The 23079-nt window shown below is 47.9% G+C and overlaps 1 protein-coding gene and 1 long non-coding RNA gene across 2 annotated transcripts in view; one reads left to right on the top strand and one right to left on the bottom strand.

Moving 5' to 3' along the window:
- Positions 1-23079, top strand: part of LOC121062420 (zinc finger SWIM domain-containing protein 6-like) — a 199573-nt gene that overhangs the window by 98760 nt on the left and 77734 nt on the right. The window contains exons 3-4 of the mRNA XM_040542409.1: positions 17497-17645; positions 18165-18315. Of these exons, the coding sequence (XP_040398343.1) occupies positions 17497-17645; positions 18165-18315 (300 nt within the window). The remainder of the gene's footprint in view (positions 1-17496; positions 17646-18164; positions 18316-23079) is intronic.
- LOC121062431 lies at positions 142-22479 on the bottom strand. Its single transcript, XR_005815549.1, has 3 exons — positions 22387-22479; positions 4438-4441; positions 142-333 (listed from the first exon to the last, which is right to left on the bottom strand). It is a non-coding gene; the product is annotated as an uncharacterized LOC121062431 (long non-coding RNA).

Below are 23079 nucleotides of genomic sequence, written 5' to 3'. Positions count from 1 at the left end.
CCGACCCAGCCACAGGGTCTGCCACAGGGGTTGGAGTACCCTCTGCAGGGGCAACTTGCACTGCTACAGTTTGTTTCTCTGACCCAGCCACAGGAGTGGGAGCAGCTGCAGGGGCTGGAACGGCTGCAGGAGCTGGAGCGGGAGCTGGAGCGGCTGCGGGAGCTGGAGCCGGAACGGCTGCGGGAGCCGGGACTGGAGCGGCTGCAGAAGCTGTCACTAGGTTGATAGTAGCATCAATTGCAGCTCGATAGGCACAAGCCAGACCCCAGCACGCCACAGTGATTTGTGTCACTTTGGAACTGCCAGAGTCATGACACCTTTTTTTCAAGCATTCTACCAGTTTTTTAGGATTTTGCAGTTGTTCAGGGGTGAATGTCCAAAACACTGGAGGTGCCCACTGCTCTAGAAACCTGCCCATATCCTCCCACACTCCCTGCCACTCGCAACTATCCCGCCTCAAGACAGATCTCCGGATGAGATTCCTAAGTAGTTGTTTAACCTTAAACAAAACCTGAAGCGCATTCAGGAGACATAACAACAAGAACATGCTGGTCTGAGTATCCCAAGGATATTCAACATCTTGAAGAACTACCGTAACTAGCTCGGGGGATAAGAGGGTGGTGAACGAGGAAGGGAGAGTGAACAGGTAGGAAAAAATATCTTCCCCTGTCCCCTCCAGAGACTGACTCCCTGATGAAAAAAGGCAATAGGTGTAATTGCTAATAGTTTCTGAGATATGGTTTTCGAAGTATATTGTCGACGACAGTGCTGAGTACAAATACCAGGTTAGAGTCATGACCAGAAATCTCATCATTTCATAAGCCATCGTTACACCACACAGTACCATAACAATCTTAAACCAGGGCCCGGAAAGGATAAACAGCACGACAGGGAGCACATTCAGAAAGTAACTTGCTATAAAACTCAATTTGGGAAACAGGCACAGCAGACTTGAGATTAAGGCAATCAACATTGTGACTAGCAACTATTAAGCAGGTCGAATACTTATACCAATTTTAGTTTAACACACTCTGGTCAAATCTGTCGATATCTCAACCCTTCGAGCCCCACGTTGGGCGCCAAATGGACTGTTGTGGTTTAGCCCAGCTGGCAGCCAAACACCACACAGCCGTTCGCTCACCCTCCCCCCTCCCTCTCTGGGATGGAGGAGAGAAACGGGAAAGTGAAGCTTGTGAGTTGAGATAAAGACAGTTTATTAAGACAGGAAGTGATTTAGACAACAAGTGATGCACAATGCAATTGCTCACCACCCGCTGTCTGATGCCCAGCCTATCCCCGAGCAGTCGGCCCCCCCATCCCGGCTAGCCACCCCGATATATTGCTTAGCATGACGTCAGATGGTATGGAATACCCCTTTGGCCAGTTTGGGTCAGCTGTCCTGGCTCTGTCCCCTCCCAGCTCCTGCTGCACCCCCAGCCTCCTTGCTGGCAGGACAGTATGAGAAGCTGAAAAGACCTTGTCTTAGTGTAAGCACTGCTCTGCAGCTAAACTAGATCTATGCAACTAAATGCAACTAAAACATCACCGTATTATCAACATTATTCTCATCCTGAATCCCAAACACAGCACCCTACCAGCTTCTAGGAGGAAAATTAACTCTATCCCAGCCAAAACCAGGACAGATTTTGAGGTTGTTTTCCATATACAACACCAGTTCTTGAATGCGGTTGCTCATTTTGAAAGCAGTTGCACTTAATATTTATACAATTCAAATCATGTGCTATTCTCACCCAACATTCAGTCCCCTTGAGCTAATCATCGGACTTCCCCATCCATCCACATTACGCACCATGTACACCCAGGTCCTTGACCAGAAGCAATCCCACAGATGGGTTTGCCTTTTCCTGAGGCAGGAGTAGCCCAGACTGTCTTCCCCAGCATGTTTCTTACGTGCACTACAGGGACTTTATCCCCTTCTACAATATGTAACAGATCCCCTAGTGCTGACTAATCAGGTGGCCTTTGCCAAATGTGTATCCCAGTGTTTGAATGTCCCAGCACCCATTGCTTTCAGTGTAGTCTTTAACAACCCATTGTATTGCTCCACTTTCCCAGAGGCTGGTGCATGATAGGGGATGTGATACACCCACTCAATACCATGTTCTTTGGCCCAAGTGTCTATAAGGTTGTTTCGGAAATGAGTCCCATTGTCTGACTCAATTCTTTCTGGGGTGCCATGTCACCATAGGACTTGCTTTTCAAGGCCCAGGATAGTGTTCCGGGCGGTGGCATGGGGCACAGGATATGTTTCCAGCCATCCGGTGGTTGCTTCCACCATTGTAAGTACGTGGCGCTTGCCGTTGCGGGTTTGGGGGAGTGTGATGTAATCAATCTGCCAGGCCTCTCCATATTTGTATTTCAGCCATCGTCCTCCATACCAAAGAGGCTTTGACCGTTTGGCTTGTTTAATTGCAGCACATGTTTCACAATCATGAATAACCTGTGCTATAGTGTCCATGGTCAGGTCCACCCCTCGGTCACGAGCCCATCTGTATGTTGCATCTCTACCTTGATGGCCTGAGGTGTCATGGGCCCATCGGGCTATAAATAATTCACCTTTATGTTGCCAGTCCAGGTCCACCTGAGCCACTTCAATCTTAGCAGCCTGATCCACCTGCTGGTTGTCTTGATGTTCTTCAGTAGCCCGATTCTTGGGCACATGAGCATCTACATGGCGTACCTTTACAACCAGGTTCTCTACCCGGGCAGCAATATCTTGCCACAATGCAGCAGCCCAGATGGGTTTCCCTCTGTGCTGCCAGTTGTTCTGCTTCCATTGCTGTAACCACCCCCACAGGGCATTTGCCACCATCCATGAATCAGTATAGAGATAGAGAACTGGCCACTTTTCTCGTTCAGCAATATCTAAAGCCAGCTGGACGGCTTTCACTTCTGCAAACTGACTTGATTCACCTTCTCCCTCAGCAGCTTCTGCAACTTGTCTTGTAGGATTCCATACAGCAGCCTTCCACCTCCAATGCTTTCCCACAATACGACAGGACCCATCAGTGAACAGGGCATATTGCTTCTCATTTGATGGTACCTTATTAAATAGTGGGGCTTCTTTAGCACGTGTCACCTCCTCCTCTGGTGATATTCTGACATCTTTGCCTGCTGGCCATTCCATGATCACTTCCAAGATTCCTGGGCAACTGTGGTTTCCTATTCCAGCCTGCTGTGTAATCAGACAGACACAGACACAGATTTCTAGGTTGGAAGAGACCTCAAGATCATCGAGTCCAACCTCTGACCTAACACTAAGTACTCCACTGAACCATATCGCTAAGCTCTACATCTAAACGTCTTTTGAAGACCTCCAGGGATGGTGACTCCACCACCTCCCTGGGCATCCCGTTCCAATGCTTAATAACCCTTTCAGTGAAGAAGTACTTTCTAACATCCAACCTAAAACTCCCCTGTCGCAACTTTAGCCCATTCCCCCTCGTCCTGTCACCAGGCACGTGGGAGAATAGACCAACCCCCACCTCTCTACAGCCTCCTTTAAGGTACCTATAGAGAGCGATGTGGTCTCCCCTCAGCGTCCTCTTCTCCAGGCTGAACAACCCCAGCTCCCTCAGCCGCTCCTCAGAAGACTTGTTCTCCAGACCCCTCACCAGCTTGGTCGCCCTTCTCTGGACTCGCTCGAGCACGTCCATGTCCTTCCTGTAGCGAGGGGCCCAAAACTGAACACAGTACTCAAGGTGCGGCCTCACCAGAGCCGAGTACAGGGGCACAATCACTTCCCTAGACCTGCTGGCCACACTGCTTCTTATACAGGCCAGGATGCTGTTGGCCTTCTTGGCCACCTGAGCACACTGCTGGCTCATATTCAGCCGACTGTCAACCAATACTCCCAGGTCCTTCTCGGCCAGGCAGCTTTCCAGCCACTCATCTCCCAGCCTGTAGCGCTGCTTGGGGTTGTTGCGCCCCAAGTGCAGGACATGGCACTTGGCCTTGTTGAACTTCATACAGTTGACCTCAGCCCATCGCTCCGGCCTATCCAGATCCTCCTGCAGAGCCTTCCAGCCCTCGAGCAGATCGACACACGCACTTAGCTTGGTGTCATCTGCAAACTTACTGAGGGTACACTGAACGCCCTCATCCAGATCATCGATAAAGATATTAAAGAGGACCGGCCCCAGTACCGAGCCCTGGGGGACACCACTAGTGACCAGCCTCCAACCAGATTTGACTCCATTCACCACAACTCTCTGGGCCCGGCTATCCAGCCAGTTTCTAACCCAGGGAAGCGTACGCCAGTCCAAGCCCCGAGCAGCCAGTTTCTTGAGGAGAATGTTGTGGGAAACAGTGTCAAAAGCCTTACTGAGGTCAAGGTAGATCACATCCACAGCCTTTCCCTCATCCACCAAGCGCGTCACTTTGTCATAGAAGGAGATCAGGTTCGTCAAGCAGGACCTGCCTTTCATAAACCCATGCTGACTGGGCCTGATCGCCTGCTTGCCCTGCAAGTGCCGCGTGATGACCCTCAAGATAATCTGCTCCATGAGCTTTCCTGGCACTGAGGTCAAACTGACAGGCCTATAGTTCCCCGGGTCTACCCTCCGGCCCTTCTTATAGATGGGCATCACATTGGCTAGCCGCCAGTCAACTGGGACCTCTCCCAATAGCCAGGACTGCCGATAAATGATGGAAAGCGGCTCGGCCAGCTCCTCCGCCAGTTCTCTCAGTACCCTCGGGTGCATCCCATCCGGCCCCATCGACTTGCGCACATCCAAGCTCCGTAGCAGGTCGCCAACCATTTCCTCATGAATAGCGAAGGCCACATCCTGCTCCCCATCCCCTTCCACCAGCTCAGGGTACTGGGTATCCAGAGAACAACTGGTCTTGCTGCTAAAGACTGAGGCAAAGAAGGCATTAAGCACCTCAGCCTTTTCCTCATCCTTAGTAACTAGGTTTCCCCTCGCATCCAGTAAAGGATGGAGATTCTCCTTAGTCCTCCGTTTCGCGCTGATATATTTGTAAAAGGATTTTTTGTTGTCTTTAATGGCAGTAGCCAAGGTTGAGCTCCAGATGAGCTTTGGCCTTTCTAGTTTTCTCCCTGCACAGCCTCGCTACATCCTTGTAGTCCTCCTCAGTGGCCCGCCCTTTTTTCCAAAGATTATAAACCCTCTTTTTTCTGCTAATCACAAGCCGCAATTCTGTTGAGCCAGGCCGGTCTTCTTCCACGCCGGCTCATCTTTGGGCACGTGGGGACGGACTGCTCCTGAGCCATTAAGATTTCCTTCTTGAAGAGTGCCCAGCCTTCCTGGACTCCTCTGCCCTTCAGAACTGCCTCCCAAGGGACTCGGCCAACCAGCGTCCTGAGCAGCTCAAAGTCAGCCCTCCGGAAGTCCAATACAGCAGTTTTACTGGTCCCCTTCCTGGCCTCGCCAAGAATAGAGAACTCTACCATTTCATGGTCACTCTGCCCAAGACAGCTTCCGACCACCACATCTCCCACCAGTCCTTCTCTGTTTGTGAAGAGAAGGTCTAGCGGGGCACCACCCCTGGTAGGTTTACTGACCAGCTGCGTCAGGAAGCTATCTCCCACACTCTCCAGAAACCTCCTAGACTGCTTTCTCTGTGCCGTGTTGTGTTTCCAGGATATATCCGGGAAGTTGAAGTCCCCCACGAGGACAAGCGCCGACGATTTTGCAACTTCTGTCAGTTGCCTATAAAACTCCTCATCCGTCTCCTCATCCTGGTTCGGCGGTCTATAACAGACCCCGACCAGGATGCTAGCCTTGCCGGCCTTCCCGCGGATCCTAACCCACAGGGATTCAACCTTATCATTCCCAGCCTGGAGTTCCACAACATCAAAAGATTCTCTAATGTAGAGAGCCACGCCACCACGCCTTCTGTGCTGCCTGTCCCTCCTGAAGAGCCGATAGCCAGGCATTGCAGCACTCCAGTCGTGGGAGCGGTCCCACCACATCTCCGTGATGGCAACCAAGTCGTAGCCTGCCTGCTGCACAATGGCTTCCAGCTCCTCCTGTTTGTTACCCATGCTGCGTGCATTAGTGTAGATGCACTTCAGCTGGGCCATCGCCTTCTTCCCCAGCCTAGCCATTGTTTCCCCCGGCACAGCTCCAACAAACCTTGTTTGAGCCCCGTCCCCCTTCTTACCTAGTTTAAAGCCCTCTCTATGAGCCCCGCCAGCTCCTGGCCTAGGATCCATTTTCCCCTTGGAGATAGGGACCCATCTGGGGCCATCAGGCCGGGTGCCTAGTAAAGCTCCCCATGGTGAAAAAAACCAAAATTTCTGTTCTGGCACCAGCCTCTGAGCCACCTATTAACCACGTGAGCTTTCTGTGTCCTCTCCGTGCCTCTCCCTTCCCCCGTAGGGATAGACAAAAACACCACCTGCACTCCCGCTCCCTCCACCAATCGTCCCAGCCCCCTATAGTCCTGTTTGATAGCCTTGAGGCTTCTCTTTTCAACATCATCACTGCCAGCCTGGACTATCAAAAGCAGGTAATAGTCAGAGGGGCGAACCAGGTTTGGAAGCTTCCTGGTAACGTCTCTGACCCTGGCCCCAGGGAGGCAGCAGACTTCCCTATGTGTGGTGTCAGGCCGACAAATAGGGCCCTCCGTTCCCCTGAGGAGGGAGTCGCCCACAACAATCACCCTTCTTTCTTTCTTGGTGGAGGCAGTCCTGAGGCGTGGAGTCAACTTCCTCACCTCAGGCATCCTCCTGGGTAGGCTTCCTACCTCGTCCTCACCCACCGGTCTCTCAAGCTCCAGGGCCTCAAACCTATTGTTCAAGGGCACCTGGGAAGGCAGCGCCGGAAGGGGAGGGCATCTCCTGCAAGGTCGAGAGGGGACCTGTCTCCATTCCTCCTCAACTCGCAGGTCCCCTCCCTCTTCCCAATAGCGACAGGGCAGGGGGTCCACCCCCCTTTGGGGCATCTCACCCTGGTCCCTCTCCCTCCGGTCCTGCAGGGAGTTGCTCCACCAGTCTATCTCCCGCTCGCACTCCCTGACAGCCCTCAACCTCTGCACCTCCTCCTTGAGTTCCGCCACCATGCAAACCAGGTCGTCCACCTGCTCGCACCTCACACAAGCCGTCTCTCTGCCTCCCGCCGATGGCAGCAAGAGGCTCAGACACTCCCCGCATCCAGAGACCTGAACTGCTGCATGTTTGGACGGGCAGTCGGTCTGGGTGTGTACTGACTTCCCAGAGAAAGCACCGTGCCTGGTGGAGACCATTGCAGCCCAGCTGACGGGAGAGTGCCGTTAGAGGAGTTGTCCCTATGGGCGGGTGTGAGGGCTCCACCCTGCCTGCACTAACTGCCGCGTCACTCCCTGTTTGCCGGCCCTGGTCGCCGCGCTCCTGGGCGCTCGCGCTCCCTAAGGGCTGCCTTTGAACGGCCGGGGGGAGGAGCTGTCGCTGACGCTGCTGGCTCCGCCTACGCCTCGTCAGCCTCCCTCACGAGGGCTGCCGGTGCCTGGCGGCTCCCTCACGTAGGCTCGATGCCCGAAAAATAGCCCTGCCTGTCCCGATCCCGCGCTCCGCTGCAGCACGCGTCTGCCCCGGAGCCGGTCGCCTCGGCAAGTGGCTCTGAAATGACGGTGGTGCCCGATTTAAAAGGCCCGCCGCTGACGCTGTCCCTGACGCTGCTGGCTCCGCCTACGCCTCGTCAGCCTCCCTCACGAGGGCTGCCGGTGCCTGGCGGCTCCCTCACGTAGGCTCGATGCCCGAAAAATAGCCCTGCCTGTCCCGATCCCGCGCTCCGCTGCAGCACGCGTCTGCCCCGGAGCCGGTCGCCTCGGCAAGAGTGAGACCCACTTCAGTGATCAATGAGTCAAATGATCAAATCACAATCAGTGAGACCCACTTCCTCCACGTAGCATCACTTGCATGACACACATGGGGAACCCTCCCTTTGAACATCCAGCCCAGCACCAGGAATCGGGATGCCAGGAGGAGCTGTGCTTCAGTACTAACCACTTCTGAAGCAGCTTGAACCCCTTCACATGCTGCCAATATCTCTTTTTCTGTTGGAGTGTAACGGGCCTCTGATCCCCTATATCCCTGACTCCAAAACCATGGGGGTCGACCTCGAGTTTCCCTAAGCTCTTTCTGCCAGAGACTCCAGGTGGGACCATTCTCCCCAGCTGTGGTGTAGAGCACATTCTTTACATCTGGTCCTGTTCAGACTGGCCCAAGGGCTACTGCATGAACTATTTCCTGCTTAATTTGTTCAAAGGCTTGTCATTGCTCAGAGCCCCATTTGACTTCTTTGACAGAGGGGGCTTACAATCAGACTGCAATTTGGAATGTGCATTCTTCAAAAACCCCCCAATGCCTAAGAAAGTTTGTGTTTCCTTTTTGCTAGTTGGTGGAGACATAGCTGTTATTTTGTTGATCACATCCATTGGAATCCAATCATGTCCATCTTGCCATTTTATCCTGAAAAAATATATATCTCCTGTGCACATCCCTTGACCTTACTCTGTTTAATGGCAAAACCAGCTTTTTTTGCCATTAAACCAAAACCAGAATTTGGACTGTTTTCTTACCTTTCTCAAAAACTTCTGTGTTGCCCCACATAGATGTCATCACAATACGTTGCAGATGCTCAGAAGCTTCACCCTGTTCCAGCGCAGTCTTGTCAGTCCATGACAAATGGTAGGGCTGTGTTTCCGCCCCTGGGGGCAGTTGATTCCAGTTGTATTGGATGCTCCTTCAAGTGAAAGCAAACTGTAGCCTGCATTCTGCTGCCAGAATGATGGAGAAGAAGACATTAGCGATATCAGTTGTGGCATCCCACTTGGTTGCCGTTGACTCTAGTTCATATTGAAGTTCTAGCATGTCCAGTATGGCAGCGCTCAGCAGTGGCATGGCCTCATTTAGCCCACAGTAGCCTACTCTCCACTCTGTGATAATCTCCACTGGCCAGTAGACATTCGTACTGGCCATATGGGAGTAGTAAAGGGTGAGTGAGTCTTGCTCAACAAGTCAGAATACAAATCAGGGAGTCTTGGTTGGTGCAGTATTGCCGCTGGTTCACCAATGTGGTAGTGATTGGCACCTGCTGTTCTTTGACCCTCAGCAACCCCACAAACGTCCTCTGAGAGAACAGCCAAAGCAGACAGCTGCTTAATCTTCACTGTATTCAAGGCAGCTATGCCAAAAGCCCACCGGAACCCTTTTGGGTCCTTGAAATAACCTTTCCTGAGGCAGTCTATACTAAGAATAAACAGAGCCTACAGGCCAGTCACAATGGGGTGCTTTTGCCACTCATTCCCAGTCAGGCTCACTTCAGCCTCCAATACAGCTAGCTGTTGGGATCCTCCCTCACTTCAGAAATATAAATGAGTTCTGCCCCTTTATAGCTTGATGGCATTTGGGTATACTGTGCACCGGTGTTCACTAGAGCCTTGTACTCCTGCAGGTCTGATCCACTAGGCCATCAAATCCACACAGTCCAATAAACCCATCTGTCCCTTTCCTCCACCTGGCTAGAGGCATGGCCCCTCTAATCCTATAGTTTTCATTAATATGTCTGGGGGACTACCTGCTGGAAACTGGAGCAGCAGTTTTCATGGGTTCCATGTAAAACTACAGGGCGGCATGTGGTGTGTACCCACTATATCCTCTCTCTTGAGACAAGGAATGCTTACTTCTAATAGGTGAGATACTGGTCTATACAGGTGGAGAAAAAGATATATTCTCTCTTTCTTCAAGCCTCTGAAGCAGTGTCTCCATAGCACAGATGCAAGTCTTCAAGGAAGAAGAGAGGCTTTCACAGACTCATAGAATATTCCGAGTTGGAAGGGACCCACAAGGATCATTGAGTCCAGCTCCTGGCTCCACACGGGTCTACCCAAAAATTCAGACCATATGACAGAGAGCATAGTCCAAACGCTTCTTAAACTCCAACAGGCTTGGTGCAGTGACTATGTCCCTGGGGAGCCTGTTCCAGTGCGCGACTACCCTCTCAGTGAAGAACCTCTTCCTGATATCCAGCCTGAACCTCCCCTGTCCCAGCTTGACTCCATTCCCGTGGGTCCTATCACTGGTCACCAAAGAGAACAGATCGGCACCTGCCCCTCCACTCCCCCTCGAGAGGAAGCTGTAGACCGCGATGAGGTCTCCCCTCAGCCTCCTCTTCTCCAGGCTGAACAGACCAAGTGACCTCAGCCGCTCCTTGTATGTCTTCCCCTCTAGGCCCTTCACCATCTTTGTAGCCCTTCTCTGGACACTCTCCAATAGTTTTACGTCCTTTTTGTACTGTGGTGCCCAGAACCGCACACAGTACTCGAGGTGAGGCCGCACCAGCACAGATTAGAGCGGGACAATCACTTCCCTCGACTGACTAGCGACGCCGTGCTTGATGCATCCCAGGATATGGTTGGCCCTCCTGGCTGCCAGGGAACACTGCTGGCTCATATTCAGCTTGCTATCAACCACGACCCCCAGATCACTCTCTGCGGGCTGCTCTCCAGCGTCTTGTTGCCCAGTCTGTATGTATAGCCAGGGTTGCCCCTTCCCAGGTGAAGGACCTGGCACTTGCTCTTGTTAAACTTCTTGTTAGACTTTCTTCGTATTGCTTGAATTGGGCAGCCAATTCGTCCACTGCGTGTTCCTCTCCATCTTTCCGGGTCATTACTGCCAATGAGTTGGCATATGATGATGGTGCACTCCGTACAAACTTCCGCCACATGGGTCGTGTACACTTGACTTCATCTGGATCTTTGGATAGCTGTTTGTTGCCTAGTCACCATAAATCACTTCCAGCTCAGCTAATTCCCTCAGGTACTGGATTCCCCTCTCCATGGTGGTCCACTTGTCTGGTTGACATACATGTTCTTTCTTGAAGGGATACCTTTCCTTCACACCTGACAGGAGATGCCTCTAGAGGATGAAGGCTTGTGCTCCTTTTCCAATGGTTTTGTCAATGCACCCTTCCCTAGCAAGGGATCCCAGCTGCCTGGCTTCCCTGCCCTCTAATTCCAGACTATTGGCCCTGTTTTCCCAGCACTGGAGCAGCCAGGTGAGAATGTGCTCACCTGGACAATGACTGAAATCTTTTCACGTGTCTCATTGCTCAACCTGGGATAGGGATTGGGTGGTTATTGATGCTTTTATGACATCTTTGTCTTCGTCCTCCTGTTCCTATAGCGGCCCTGCTTCGGACTAGCCTGCCTCATTGTCTTCTTCCTCCTTCCTTGTCTGAGTAGGAGTTCCTTTCCTTCCTAAATGTGCTGACTTTCGCATCCATTGTTTCACCTTCTGTGTAGGGGCAACTGATACTGGCACAGGTTAGTTCACTGGCCCAGCCATGGGGCCCATCACAGAGATTTGAGTGGCAGCAGGACCTTTTGCAGGGGTTGGAGTGGCTGCAGAGCCCATTGCAGGGGTTGGAGTGGCCACATAGCTTGTCACAGGGTTTGGAGTGGCCGCAGAGTCTGTCGTGGTGGTTGGAGTAGCTGCAGGGTCCATCACAGGGGTTGGAGTTGCTGTGGGGCCTTTTACAAGAGTAGGAATGGTTGCAGGGCCTGTCAGAGGGGTTGGAGTGGACGCAGAGTCTATTACAGGTGTTGAAGTGGCTGCAGGGCTCATCACATGGGTTGGTGTCACCACAGGGCACGTTGCAGGGATTGGAGTTGTGTTGATTGTGGCTCGTTAAATATAGGTCAAAGCCCAGCACACCACAGTGATTTGTGTCTCTTTGGAATTGCTAGGGTGATTCCATACCTTTTTCAAGCATTCTGCCATTTTTTTTAGGATTTTGCACTTGTTCAGGGGTGAAGTTCCAAAGCATTGGAGGTGCTAACGGTTCTAGGTGCCTGCCCATATTCTGCCACACTCCCTGCCACTCCTAACTATCCTGCCTTGGGGCAGATCTCTGGATGGCATTCTTAAATAGTTGTTTAACATTAAACAGAACTAGACACATTCAGGAGACATAACAACAAAAACATGCTCGTTTGAACATCCCATGGATATTCAAAGTTTTAAAGATCTATTGTAACTGGCCTGGAGGAGAAGGGGGAGGTGAAGGAGAAAGGGAGAGTGAACAAGTGGGAAAAAACATCTCCCCCTGTCCCCTCCATAGATTGGCTCCCTGAGGAAAAAAGGTCAAGAGTGTAATTATTAATAGTTTCCAAGAGATGGTTCCTGAAGTATGGAGGTGACGGCAATGCTGAGTACAAATAACAGATTGGTTTCATGACCAGCAATTTTGTCATATCATATGCCAATGTTACATAGTACAACAAAATGATAACCTTAAACCAGCCCCCAGAGATGATAAACAGCATGACAGGAAATACATACAGTAAGTAATGTGCTATACAACACAATGCTGAGACCAAGCACAACAACCCTGAGATCAAAAAAATCAACATTGTGATCAGCAGTTATTAAACTGATCTAATGCTTATAACAATTTTCTTTTAACATGCTCTGGTCAAATCTGTTGTTATCTCAACCCTTCATGCCAAAAGGACTGTTGTGGTTTAACCTGGCAGACAGCTAAGCACCACACAGCCATTCGGTCACTCCTCCCCTCCCAGTGGGATGGGGAGAGAATTGGGGAAAAAACGATGTAAAAACTTGTGGGTTGAGATAGACAGTTTAATAGGACAGAAAAGGAAGGGAAAAAATAATAAAGATGGTAATAATAATAATAAAGAATATAAAAGCAAGTGATGCACAATGCAGTTGCTCACCAGCCACTAACTGATTGATGCCCAGCCAGACCCCAAGCAGCGGTGTCCCCCATCCCCTCCCCCGGCCAGCCACCCCATATTAATTGTTCAGCATGACACCATGTGGTATGGAATATCCCTTCGGACAGTTTGGGTCAGCTGTCCTGGCTCTGTCCCCTCCCAGCTTCTTGTGCACCCCCAGCCTCCTCGCTGGCAGGGCAGTATGAGAAGCTGAAAAGACCTTGTCTTAGTGTAAGCACTGCTCTGCAGCAACTAAAACATCACCGTATTATCAACATTATTCTCATCCTGAATCCCAAACACAGCACCCTACCAGCTTCTAGGAGGAAAATTAACTCTATCCCAGCCAAAACCAGGACAGATTTTGAGGTTGTTTTCCATATACAACACCAGTTCTTGAATGCGGTTGCTCATTTTGAAAGCCGTTGCACTTAATATTGATATGTAAATCATCAGTGTTTAATTTTAAAAGCTTTTGATTCTTAGAACTTGGAAGTTGATTATATTTAACATGTAGCCTTTTATGGCCATAAATATAAAAGTTTGTTACCCCTGTTTTCAAATTTTATTTGGGTGTTCAGTGTTACAAACAATTGCTCACAGTATTCCTGCTTTGATTGCTATGGTTGTTTTAATCTTAGTAAAAGCATGAGTAAATATGTCTGGCTGTATCTATACACTGAGTACAAATACTCTATTTTATTTAACTGTCTTTAAATACATCATATAAAACCTATTTCAAAGACCAGTCATGGCAGAATTTTATAAAGCCAGAGGTTGGAGGAAGGGAGATTAATATGTCTAGAAACTGACACAGTTTAATTACAGGTTTTAATATTTAGTATAATTATACAGTGCTTCTCACTTTCATAGTTCAAATGTGAGCTAGTTTATCCTCATGACACCCTTCTTAAGCACATAAGTAATATTTATCCCCAGTTTGTAAGTGAGGAAAGGGATTTACTCTTGGTACCAAATTGTGTTGCAGAGATGACATTCAGGACTGCCAGCCTCCAAGCCATCCTTCATTCAAAGCCTTGTGGTATCCATCCAGGGCCATGCTAGACCTGGAGCAAAGCCACTGTCTTTGGACCGAACCTTCAGAGCTCGACCCTTCCTGCCAATTACTGTTAGGAATTAATTTCTCAGATCTTAAGTCAGTGCCTTCCTGCATTCCTGTTGCAGTTTCTCCTCTAATAGCCTGGTCCTATCTTTTCAGAAGAAAAGTTGCAGTTTAGAAATCCTGTCCATTGCTCAAGAGTGAAGAGTGTGTGAATGGGAGAAGAGATAGGCTCAGTCAAGGAGCATTCACCTTATTGTAAATGAATGCAACAACCTGGAAAAAGTGCCTGGTTGAGAGACGTGGAGACAATGGTATGTGTAGGCCCCAAAATGAGTGATATGGGCAGCGAGAGCTGAGGCTTCCCCAGTGGCACTGGAGGGACACCCAGCTGCTGTTGGGGCTGGGACAGGATATTGGACTTACGCCCATTCAGACTCCAAGCCTTATTATTCTGTGGCTACCGCTGAAGGCTGTCAAGGGTGTTGAGGATCAGTGAATTACAACCCTAGCTGGTGCTAAGTGTTTCAATGCTTCACAACCCTTTCAGTGAAGAAATTCTTCCTAATATCCAACCTAAACCTCCCCTGGTGCAGCTTAAGGCCATTTCCTCTTGTTTTATCACTTGGTGTTTAGGAGAAGAGACCCATCCCCACCTTGTGCGGTGGTTTTACTCGGGTGGGCGGCCGAGCTCCACCACAACCGCTCTCTCACTCCCCCTCCTCAAAGAGGAATGGGGAGAAAATATGATGAAAAGGGCTCAAGGGTTGAGATAAGGATGAGGAGATCGCACAGTAATTATTGTGACGGGCAAAACAGACTCAGCATAGGGAGACAGTAAGAATTATTACCTATTACTAACAAGCTAGAGAAGAGAGAAACAAAGGAAAGAAACCAAAAGCACCTTCCCCCCATCCACCCTCTTCCACCTCCTCCCCCCTGAGCAGCACAGGGGAACGGGGGAAGGGGGGTTATGGTCAGTCTATAGCGCTTCTTCGCCGCCGCTCCTTCTCGGTCACTCTCGTCCCCTGTGCTGTGGGGTCCCTCCCATGGGATGCAGTCCTTGCTGAACTGATCCGGCGTGGGCTTGCCACAGGCAGCAGCTCTTCAAGAACTGCTCCAGATATGGGTCCGTACCACAGGGTCCATCCCTCAGGAGCAAACTGCTCCAACCTGGATCCCCCACGGGCAGCAGCTCCTGCCAGGTCACCTGCTCCTGCGTGGTCTCCTCTCCACGGGCTACAGGTCCAGCCCGGAATCTGCTCCAGCAGGGGTCTTCCACAGGCCGCAGTCTCCGTCGGTGCAGGTCCACCTGCTCCACCGTGGTCTCCTCCACAGGCTGCAGCGTGGAACCCTTCTCCACCGTGGTACTCCATGGGCTGCAGGGGGACAGCCTACTTTACCATGGTCCTCACCACAGGCCGCAGGGGACTTCTGCTCCGGCGCCTGGAGCACCTCTCCCCCTCCTTCTTCACTGACCTTGGCGCTTGCAAAGCTGTTCCTCACTCCTCTCCACACTGCTGTGTGGCGCAGCATGTTTTTTTTTTTCTTTCCCCTGTCTTAAATATGCTCTCACAGAGGTGCAAAGCAACATCGCTTATTGGCTCAGCTCTGGTCAGCAGTGGGGCCCTTACCAAACATGGGGCAGCTTCTAGATCCTTCTCACAGAAGCCACCCCTATGGCCCCCTGCTACGAAAACCTTGCCACGTAAACCCACTACACCTTGCCATAGCCTCCTTTAAGGTAATTATAGAGGGCAATAAGGTCTCCCCCAAGCCTCCTTTTCTCCAGGCTAAATCACCCCAGCTCCCTCAGCCACTCCTCATAAGACTTGTTCTCCAGAAGGAATGTTTTTTTTTGTTGTTTGTTTGTTTTTTCCCTAAATAGGGAAGCTTAGCTGAGGAATCTTGGGCTTTTTAATACAATTTAAAAGTAGTCATACGAACATTATTTAAAGATAAATCTCCACTGAAGTGAGGGATAACTATAAGTGTATTTTGTATATCAGTGCTTTTATATAATTCATATTCAGAGGTCTTTTCTCTGTGTTTTAGAGCAATGAAATACTTAAGCTATTTGCAAGGTGATACTACAAACCTGGGTCTGTGCAACAGCTGCACTGCTCATTCTCATGTGGCTTGATTTCCCTTTTTATCTCATTCTTTGCAACTGAAGACTTATCAGCATGTGTTCCATGTACCTGATTGAGTTGAAAGTCCCTTAAAACTAGCACAGTAAAGATGGAAGCACTCACAGAAGAGGAATTTTTTCATTCCTTGTTTTTTTTGTGTTTTTTTTTTTTTTGGTTTGGTTTGGTTTGTTTGTGGTGTTTTTTTTTTTTGTTTTTTTTTTTGTACTGTCTTGGACTTGATTCCTGTCTTCTGAGACACTCTTATGGTTCTTGTGGGTGCAGGAGAGTTCTTTCACATGTTCAAAGATACAATTTCTTATTAATCTAAGTATATATGTGTAAGGACAGCAGTGCAGCATTCCCAGTTGTAGTTTCTGAAGTTGGAAAAAGCATAGGAAGTTGCTGAGCTGGAAGATTTTTTTTGGACTCTCGCCAACTAGTAGACAAGACATCCCTCTGAACTTTTAAATCTTCCAGTTGTGTTTTCATTGAATAAAGATACTACCATTCCCTGCAACTGCTGAAAATCTTCACCTACATGTCAGAGCTGCAATTGTGAAATGAAGGCTTAAATCAATAGAATCGATGTTTAATTTCTATACATCTGAAGAGCTGTAGCTGTCTTTATTTTTCAAGTTCTCAGGACTTCTTTGAAAGCAAGCATTTTCAAATCTGTTCATGTAATTTTCCTTTCCTCCAGTATCCTTTTAGTATTGGCTACAGAGGTAACATAGGCTGGGATTTAAAGGTGATAAGTTGTGTAATGTGATTCAATTTCTAACATCTTCTTGAAAATTAATGGAGATAATTTAGTTAATTTTGTCAGCCTTCAGAGGAGGCTACCAATAGAAAATCACTTATCTCAACTGTAAAATTTGAGTTAGAGCAACCTGTGGCTGAAGTGCTTCCTGATATAAAAACAGTTACTTTAGTTTTCACTAGGCTAATTCAGGTAGAGTTACTCTGAATTGACTCTGTGCTGATTACATTGCCTATGTAAAAATGCTCCTTCAGAAGCACCACAGTCTTACACAGCTGTAACTCTTACTTATGATGGAAATGCCTTCAGTGCTTTAAGACTTTGGATTTGTCTGGGGATTTTTTTACTCTTTGTTTAGCTTTGCAGAGCCATCACAGTTCAGAGGCACCGAGGTGATGATTTTCCTCATGTTCATCAATAGCAGCAGTCACTTAAACCTGAGCAAGATTGCAGAAGGTACAGGAATTATACAGGTGTTTTGGGGAGAGTGGTTTTAACATCACAGTTGTAGAAGTACTATGCAATGTATAATTTTCCTTGTAAAAGCATTCTATTATACCTGCTGAGATGGGAGGAAAAAGTCATATTTATTTTAATGTTTTATTATAAAATATTTTTTATTTAAATAGCATTTTGTAGGCTGTCATTTTTTCCCCACTAAGTGCTTAAGACTACTGAGGAGAAATTTAAGTCTATTTTAAAGAATGTTTAGATTAAAGCCAAGATGTCTAAAACAGGACAAAACACAAATCCATAACCCTCTGCAGTACTCCTCTCCCTTGGACCCATGAACCTTTTATCTTTATGTAGAACATAATGATTTCTTTTCTTGCTGTTTTCAGGTGCTCCTGACCCAACAGCAGGTGCTAGCATAGATGATGAAAACTGCTGGCATTTGGATGAGGAACAGGTCCAAGAACAAGTTAAACTCTTCCTCTCCCAGAGCGGATACCATGGATCAGGGAAGCAGCTCAATTTGCTTTTTGCAAAGGTGTGTTGAGTATTCTAAACCTTCCCTTTTTTGTCTCCCCCATTCCTCCAGCCAGTCTGTACTTGTTAGTGTCTTACTCCAAGTTCTGTTGTTCTAAAACAATACAAAGCCTTGTGAATGTGATGACAAGTTAATAATGAGCTATTGTACAACAGTGGCCCACAATCTGGTGCATCTTGAGATCAGTTTAAGGATATGAAGTAACATTTCAAACATCTGCAGATTTGCACACCCCAAAATGTCGGCGAAACCTGTGGAAATAATAGTCTTGCAGTAGCTTGCATAATACACCTGTGGATTACTTGTGGACGTGTGTTTGAAGAATTGCAATGTGATACTGAAATCAAAAATCATTGTTAAAATTGGGAAGGCAGACTTTTTCTACTTAAAAATTTCACTTCAGATATATTAATCATATTTCTTATTTAACAGAGAGGTTGAATGTTTATCACTGCAGCATGTTGTTTGTACTGTGGTGTGTGTTTTTTCCAAGTTTGTATTAAAAGGCTCGTTTCCTAGGTGCGAGAGATGCTAAAGATGAGAGATTCAAATGGAGCTCGCATGTTGACATTGATAACAGAACAGTTCATGGCCGACCCTCGTCTGTCACTTTGGAGACAACAAGGAACTGCAATGACTGACAAGTATAGGCAGCTCTGGGATGAACTTGGTAAATGAACAAAATCATCTAGGTCTTCATGTGTATAATGAAGAAACAATTGCATGTTTGGGGGTGGAGAGAAACTTTATCATGGTACTAGGTAAAACAGGTTAGAGTCTTCTGCAGTTTTGTTTGTTCAGTTAAGGTTGGATGAAATTGAATTTCTGATCTACTCCATGAGACAATTGCAGTCCTCTCAGAAGCATGGTGTGAAACAAGTACAATTGCAGCAGGTTGTAAGTAACCTGAGGATCTAAAAAGAATAAAACAAAAAGTGGAAATGTACAAAACTGAGGGTAAGTATATAAACCACAGTGCTAAACTAGAAAGGTTAAGGTAAAAATAATTTTGCAAGTAGAGGGAAATAGAAGGCAAAAAGAGGAGATTCATTAAGAGTATGAGAAGATTTCAACAAGGGAAAGCAAAGGTCCATTACATAGGGAAGGAGATCAAATAACAGAGGGCTAAAACAATTAACACTGCTCTACAGGAAAGATCAGTTGTGACCAGTTAAATGACTTGTACAACATAGAGAGGAATGCAGGCTGAAATGGGCAAGGAATATTTAAACTGATGAAGTCTGAGGGCACTTGCTCTAAAGTGTTCCAAAACTCAATGGCACAGTTTTGAACTGTTTTTAACTGCTTCAGAAGTTCTCAAAATGTATACGAATTTGTGATAGAAAGGAGAAAAAAAAATAACTTGAAGGTAAACGTCACCAACATTTTAAAGGACGGTAAGTGAATGGGACCTATTATATTAATAAAGTAACCACCAGCATTGCTTTCATAGAGTGTAAGGTACCGGAACAAACTACTAGCCAGTTAGTGTATAATCATGTAGAAGATAGTGATAAAAGACAACCTGAAATATTTAAAATACATGGTAAATTTAATTTGTTTCTCTGTGCATTGAAGGGATTAATGTGGCATATCTTAGCTGTAGTAAGGTTTTGGATGCTGTCTTGGAGGCTTTCTCAGAGCAAGTTGAAGACACACAGTCTAGATGAAATTGCCTTGTTGTTCATAGAACTTCTATTAGTTACCTGCGCTTTCATTCAATCTGGAAAGACACTTCAAGTCTACACTTAGAGAAGCTTGCCCTGAGATGTGTTCTGGCCAACATGTCTATTCCTGATTTATGTGGCATGGAAGATGCATATATATATGTATTTATATATATATAAATACATATTAAAAACTTGCAGATGATGCCCCATGGGACAATATATAAACATTGTGGAGAACAGAGCCAAAACTCATAATGGTCTTGATACATTTTAAAGGTGCAAAATTAAGATAAATGAAATTAAATCAATGCAAAAATAATTCCTTCCTTTAGAAAGGAAAAGTCGAAAGCAAAACTTTTGAACTTTGCACTTGTAAAGGTTAAAGATGACCATGATTGATTGTACAATGCCTAGTGGGGCTAAGACTAGATATAATGTTAGCATAAATTATGTTCACGCTAAATGAAGCATTAAGCTAAAGTCTGTCTAGTTGAGATTATAGACCTCTGTTGTGGTTTAACCTGGCCGGCAGCTAAGCACCACACAGCCGTTTGCTCACCCTCCCTACTCCCTCTGTGGGATGGGGGGAGAGAACTAGAAAGAAATGAAAGCCTGTGAGTAGAGATAAAGACAGTTTATTAGGACAGAAAAGAAGGGAAAATAATAATACTAATGATAATAGTACTACTAATAATAATGTGTACAAACAAGTGATGCACAGTGCAATTGCTCCCCACCCGCTGACTGATGCCCAGCCTATCCCCGAACAGCCCGTCCCCCACCCTGGCCAATGCCCATATTAATTGTTCAGCAATTGTTCACCGAAGCACTAGACTTTCGCACTGGCCATATGGGACTATTAAAAGGTGAATGAGTCTTGCTGATCACTCCTTGGCTCTCCAGTTGACGAATTAGCTTATGGATGGGAATCAGGGAGTCTCGGTTGGTGCGATATTGCCGCCGGTGCACAGCTGTGGTAGCAATTGGCACCTGCTGTTCTTTGACCCTCAGCAACCCCACAACAGAAGGGTCCTGTGAGAGACCGGGCTAGGTAGACAGCTGCTTAATCTTCTCTGTACTCAAGGCAGCTATGCCAAAAGCCCACCGGTACCCTTTTGGGTCCTTGAAATATCCTCTTCTAAGATAGTCTATGCCAAGGATGCACGGAGCATCCAGGTCAGTCACAATACGGTGCTTTTGCCACTCCTTCCCAGTTAGACTGACTCACTTCAGCCTCTAATACAGTTAACTGCTGGGATCCCCCTCTCCATCCAGAAATACGGATGGGTTCTGGCCCTTTATAAGCTTGATGGTATTACAGTACACTGTGCACCTGTGTCTACTAAAGCCTTGGGTCTGACATGCCAGGCCATTGAATCCACACAGTCCAATAAACCCAATTGTCCCTTTCCTCCCCTGGCTGGAGGCAGGGCCCCTCTAGTCCTGGTCATAGTATTCATTTCTGTGTCTGGGGGACTGCCTGCTGGAAATAGGAGCAGCAAGTTTCTCAGAGAAACCCCCCTTTTGTGGTTGCTTTTTCTTGCATCTCAAGTATCCATGCCTCTAGGGTCGAGGTAGATTTTCCATCCCATTTTCTCATGTATTCTCCATGGTCACGTAGGTAAAACCACAGGGTGGCACGGGTAGTACCTGTGTACCCACGATATCTTCTTCCTTGAACAGAAGGATGCTTGCCCCTGATAGCTGAGACACAGGATTGTACAGGTGGGAAAGAAGATAAAGTCTCTCTGAGTTGGTTGGAAACTTCAGAAAGTTTCTCCAAAGTATTCTCTTTTAGTTGGTGGAAATCTTGAGAAAGTTTTTCCACAGCTGAGATGCAGGCCTGTAGGGAAGAGGAGACTTTCTTGGTACCACCGGAGTTGTTTAGCCAATTCATCCACCATGGGTTCCTCATGGTCTTTCCAGATCATTACTGCCAATGAGCTGGCATATGATGATGGTGCACTCCGTACAAACTTCCGCCACATGGGTCATGTACACTTGACTTCATCTGGATCTGTGGATAGCTGTTCATTGTCTAGGTCCCCATAAATCACCTCCCCTACAGCTAATTCCCTCAGGTACTGGATTCCCTTCTCCATAGTGGTCCATTTGCCTGGTAGACATACAAGATCTTCCTTGCAGGGATACCTTTCCTTCACACCTGACAGGAGATGCCTTCAGAGGGTGAAGATTTGTGCTCATTTTCCAATGGCTTTGTCAATGCCTGTGTCCCTAGCAAGGGATCCCAGCTGCCTTGCTTCCCTGCCCTCTAATTCCAGACTATTGGCTCCGGTGTCCCAGCACCGGAGCAACCAGGTGACAAGGTGCTCACCTGGACAATGACCGAAATCCTTTCGAATATCTCGTAGCTCACGCTGGGATAGGCCTCGGGTAGTTATTGATGCTTTTATGATATATTCCTCTTCATCTTCCCATTCGTGTGATGGCCCAGCCACTGCGGAGTAGCCTATCTTGTCGTCTTCTTCCTCCCCAGTCTGAGTAGGAGTTCCTCTGCGTTCTAAACAACCTGACTTTCTCATCCATTCTTTCATCATGGTTACAGGGGCAACTTGCACTGCTACACTCTGTTTCCCCGACCCAGCCGCAGGGCCCGTCACAGGGGTTGGAACAGCCACAGGGCCAGTCTCAGGGGTTGGAATGGCCTCAGGGCCCGTCACAGGGGTTGGAACGACCACTGGGCCCATCACAGGGGTTGGAACAGCCACAGGGCCCCTCATAGGGCTTTGAACGGCTGCCGGGCCCGTCACAGGGTTTGGAACAACCGCTGGGCCTGTCACAAGGGTTGGAGTCGCTGCTGAGGTTGGAGTGGCCGCTGGGCCTCTTATAGGGCTTGGAGGGGCCGCAGGGGCTGGGGTAGCCGCAGAGGCTGGAGTGGCCACAGGGGCTGAAGTGGCTGCAGGGTTTGGAGTGGCCGTTGGGCCTGTCACTAGGGTTATAGTGACATCGATTGCAGCTCGATAGGTATAGGCCAGACCCCAGCACGTTGCAGTGATTTGTGTATCTCTGGTATTGCCAGGGTGATGACACACCTTTTTCAAGCATTCTACCAGTTTTTTAGGATTTTGCAGTTGTTCAGGGGTGAATTTCCAAAGCACCGGAAGTGCCCACTGCTCTAGATGCCTGCCCATATCCTCCCACACTCCCTGCCACTCACAACTATCCCGCCTCAGGACAGATCTCTGGATGAGATTCCTCAGTAGTTGTTTAACCTTAAACAAAGCCTGAAGTGCATTCAGGAGACATAACAATAAGAACATGCTGGTCTGAACATCCCAAGGATATTCAAAGACTTGAAGAGGTATCGTAACTAGCCTGGAGGATAAGAGGGGGGTGAAGGAGAAAGGAAGAGTGAACAAGTGGGAAAAAATATCTCCCCCGTCCCCTCCATAGACTGGCTCCCTGAAGAAAAAAGGTAATAGGTGTAATTGTTAATAGTTTCTGAGATATGGTTTCCAAAGTACAGAGTCGACGACAGTGCTGAGTACAAGTACCAGGTTAGTCTCATGACCAGCAATTTTATCATATCATAAGCCAGTGTTACACTGTACAGTAAAATAATAACCTTAAACCAGGGCCCGGAAAGGAGAAACAGCACGACAGGGAGCACATACAGTAAGTAATGTGCTATATAACTCAATTTGGAAAACAGGCACAGCAGACCTGAGATCAAAGGAATCAACATTGTGACTAGCAACAATTAAGCACGTATAATATTTCTACCAATTTTGGTTTAACACACT

This window comes from Cygnus olor, chromosome W (genome assembly GCF_009769625.2).
Source record: "Cygnus olor isolate bCygOlo1 chromosome W, bCygOlo1.pri.v2, whole genome shotgun sequence".
Taxonomy (NCBI): Eukaryota; Metazoa; Chordata; class Aves; order Anseriformes; family Anatidae; genus Cygnus; species Cygnus olor.
Note: the sequence above shows the minus strand (reverse complement) of the source record. Positions and strands in the feature narration are given on the sequence as shown.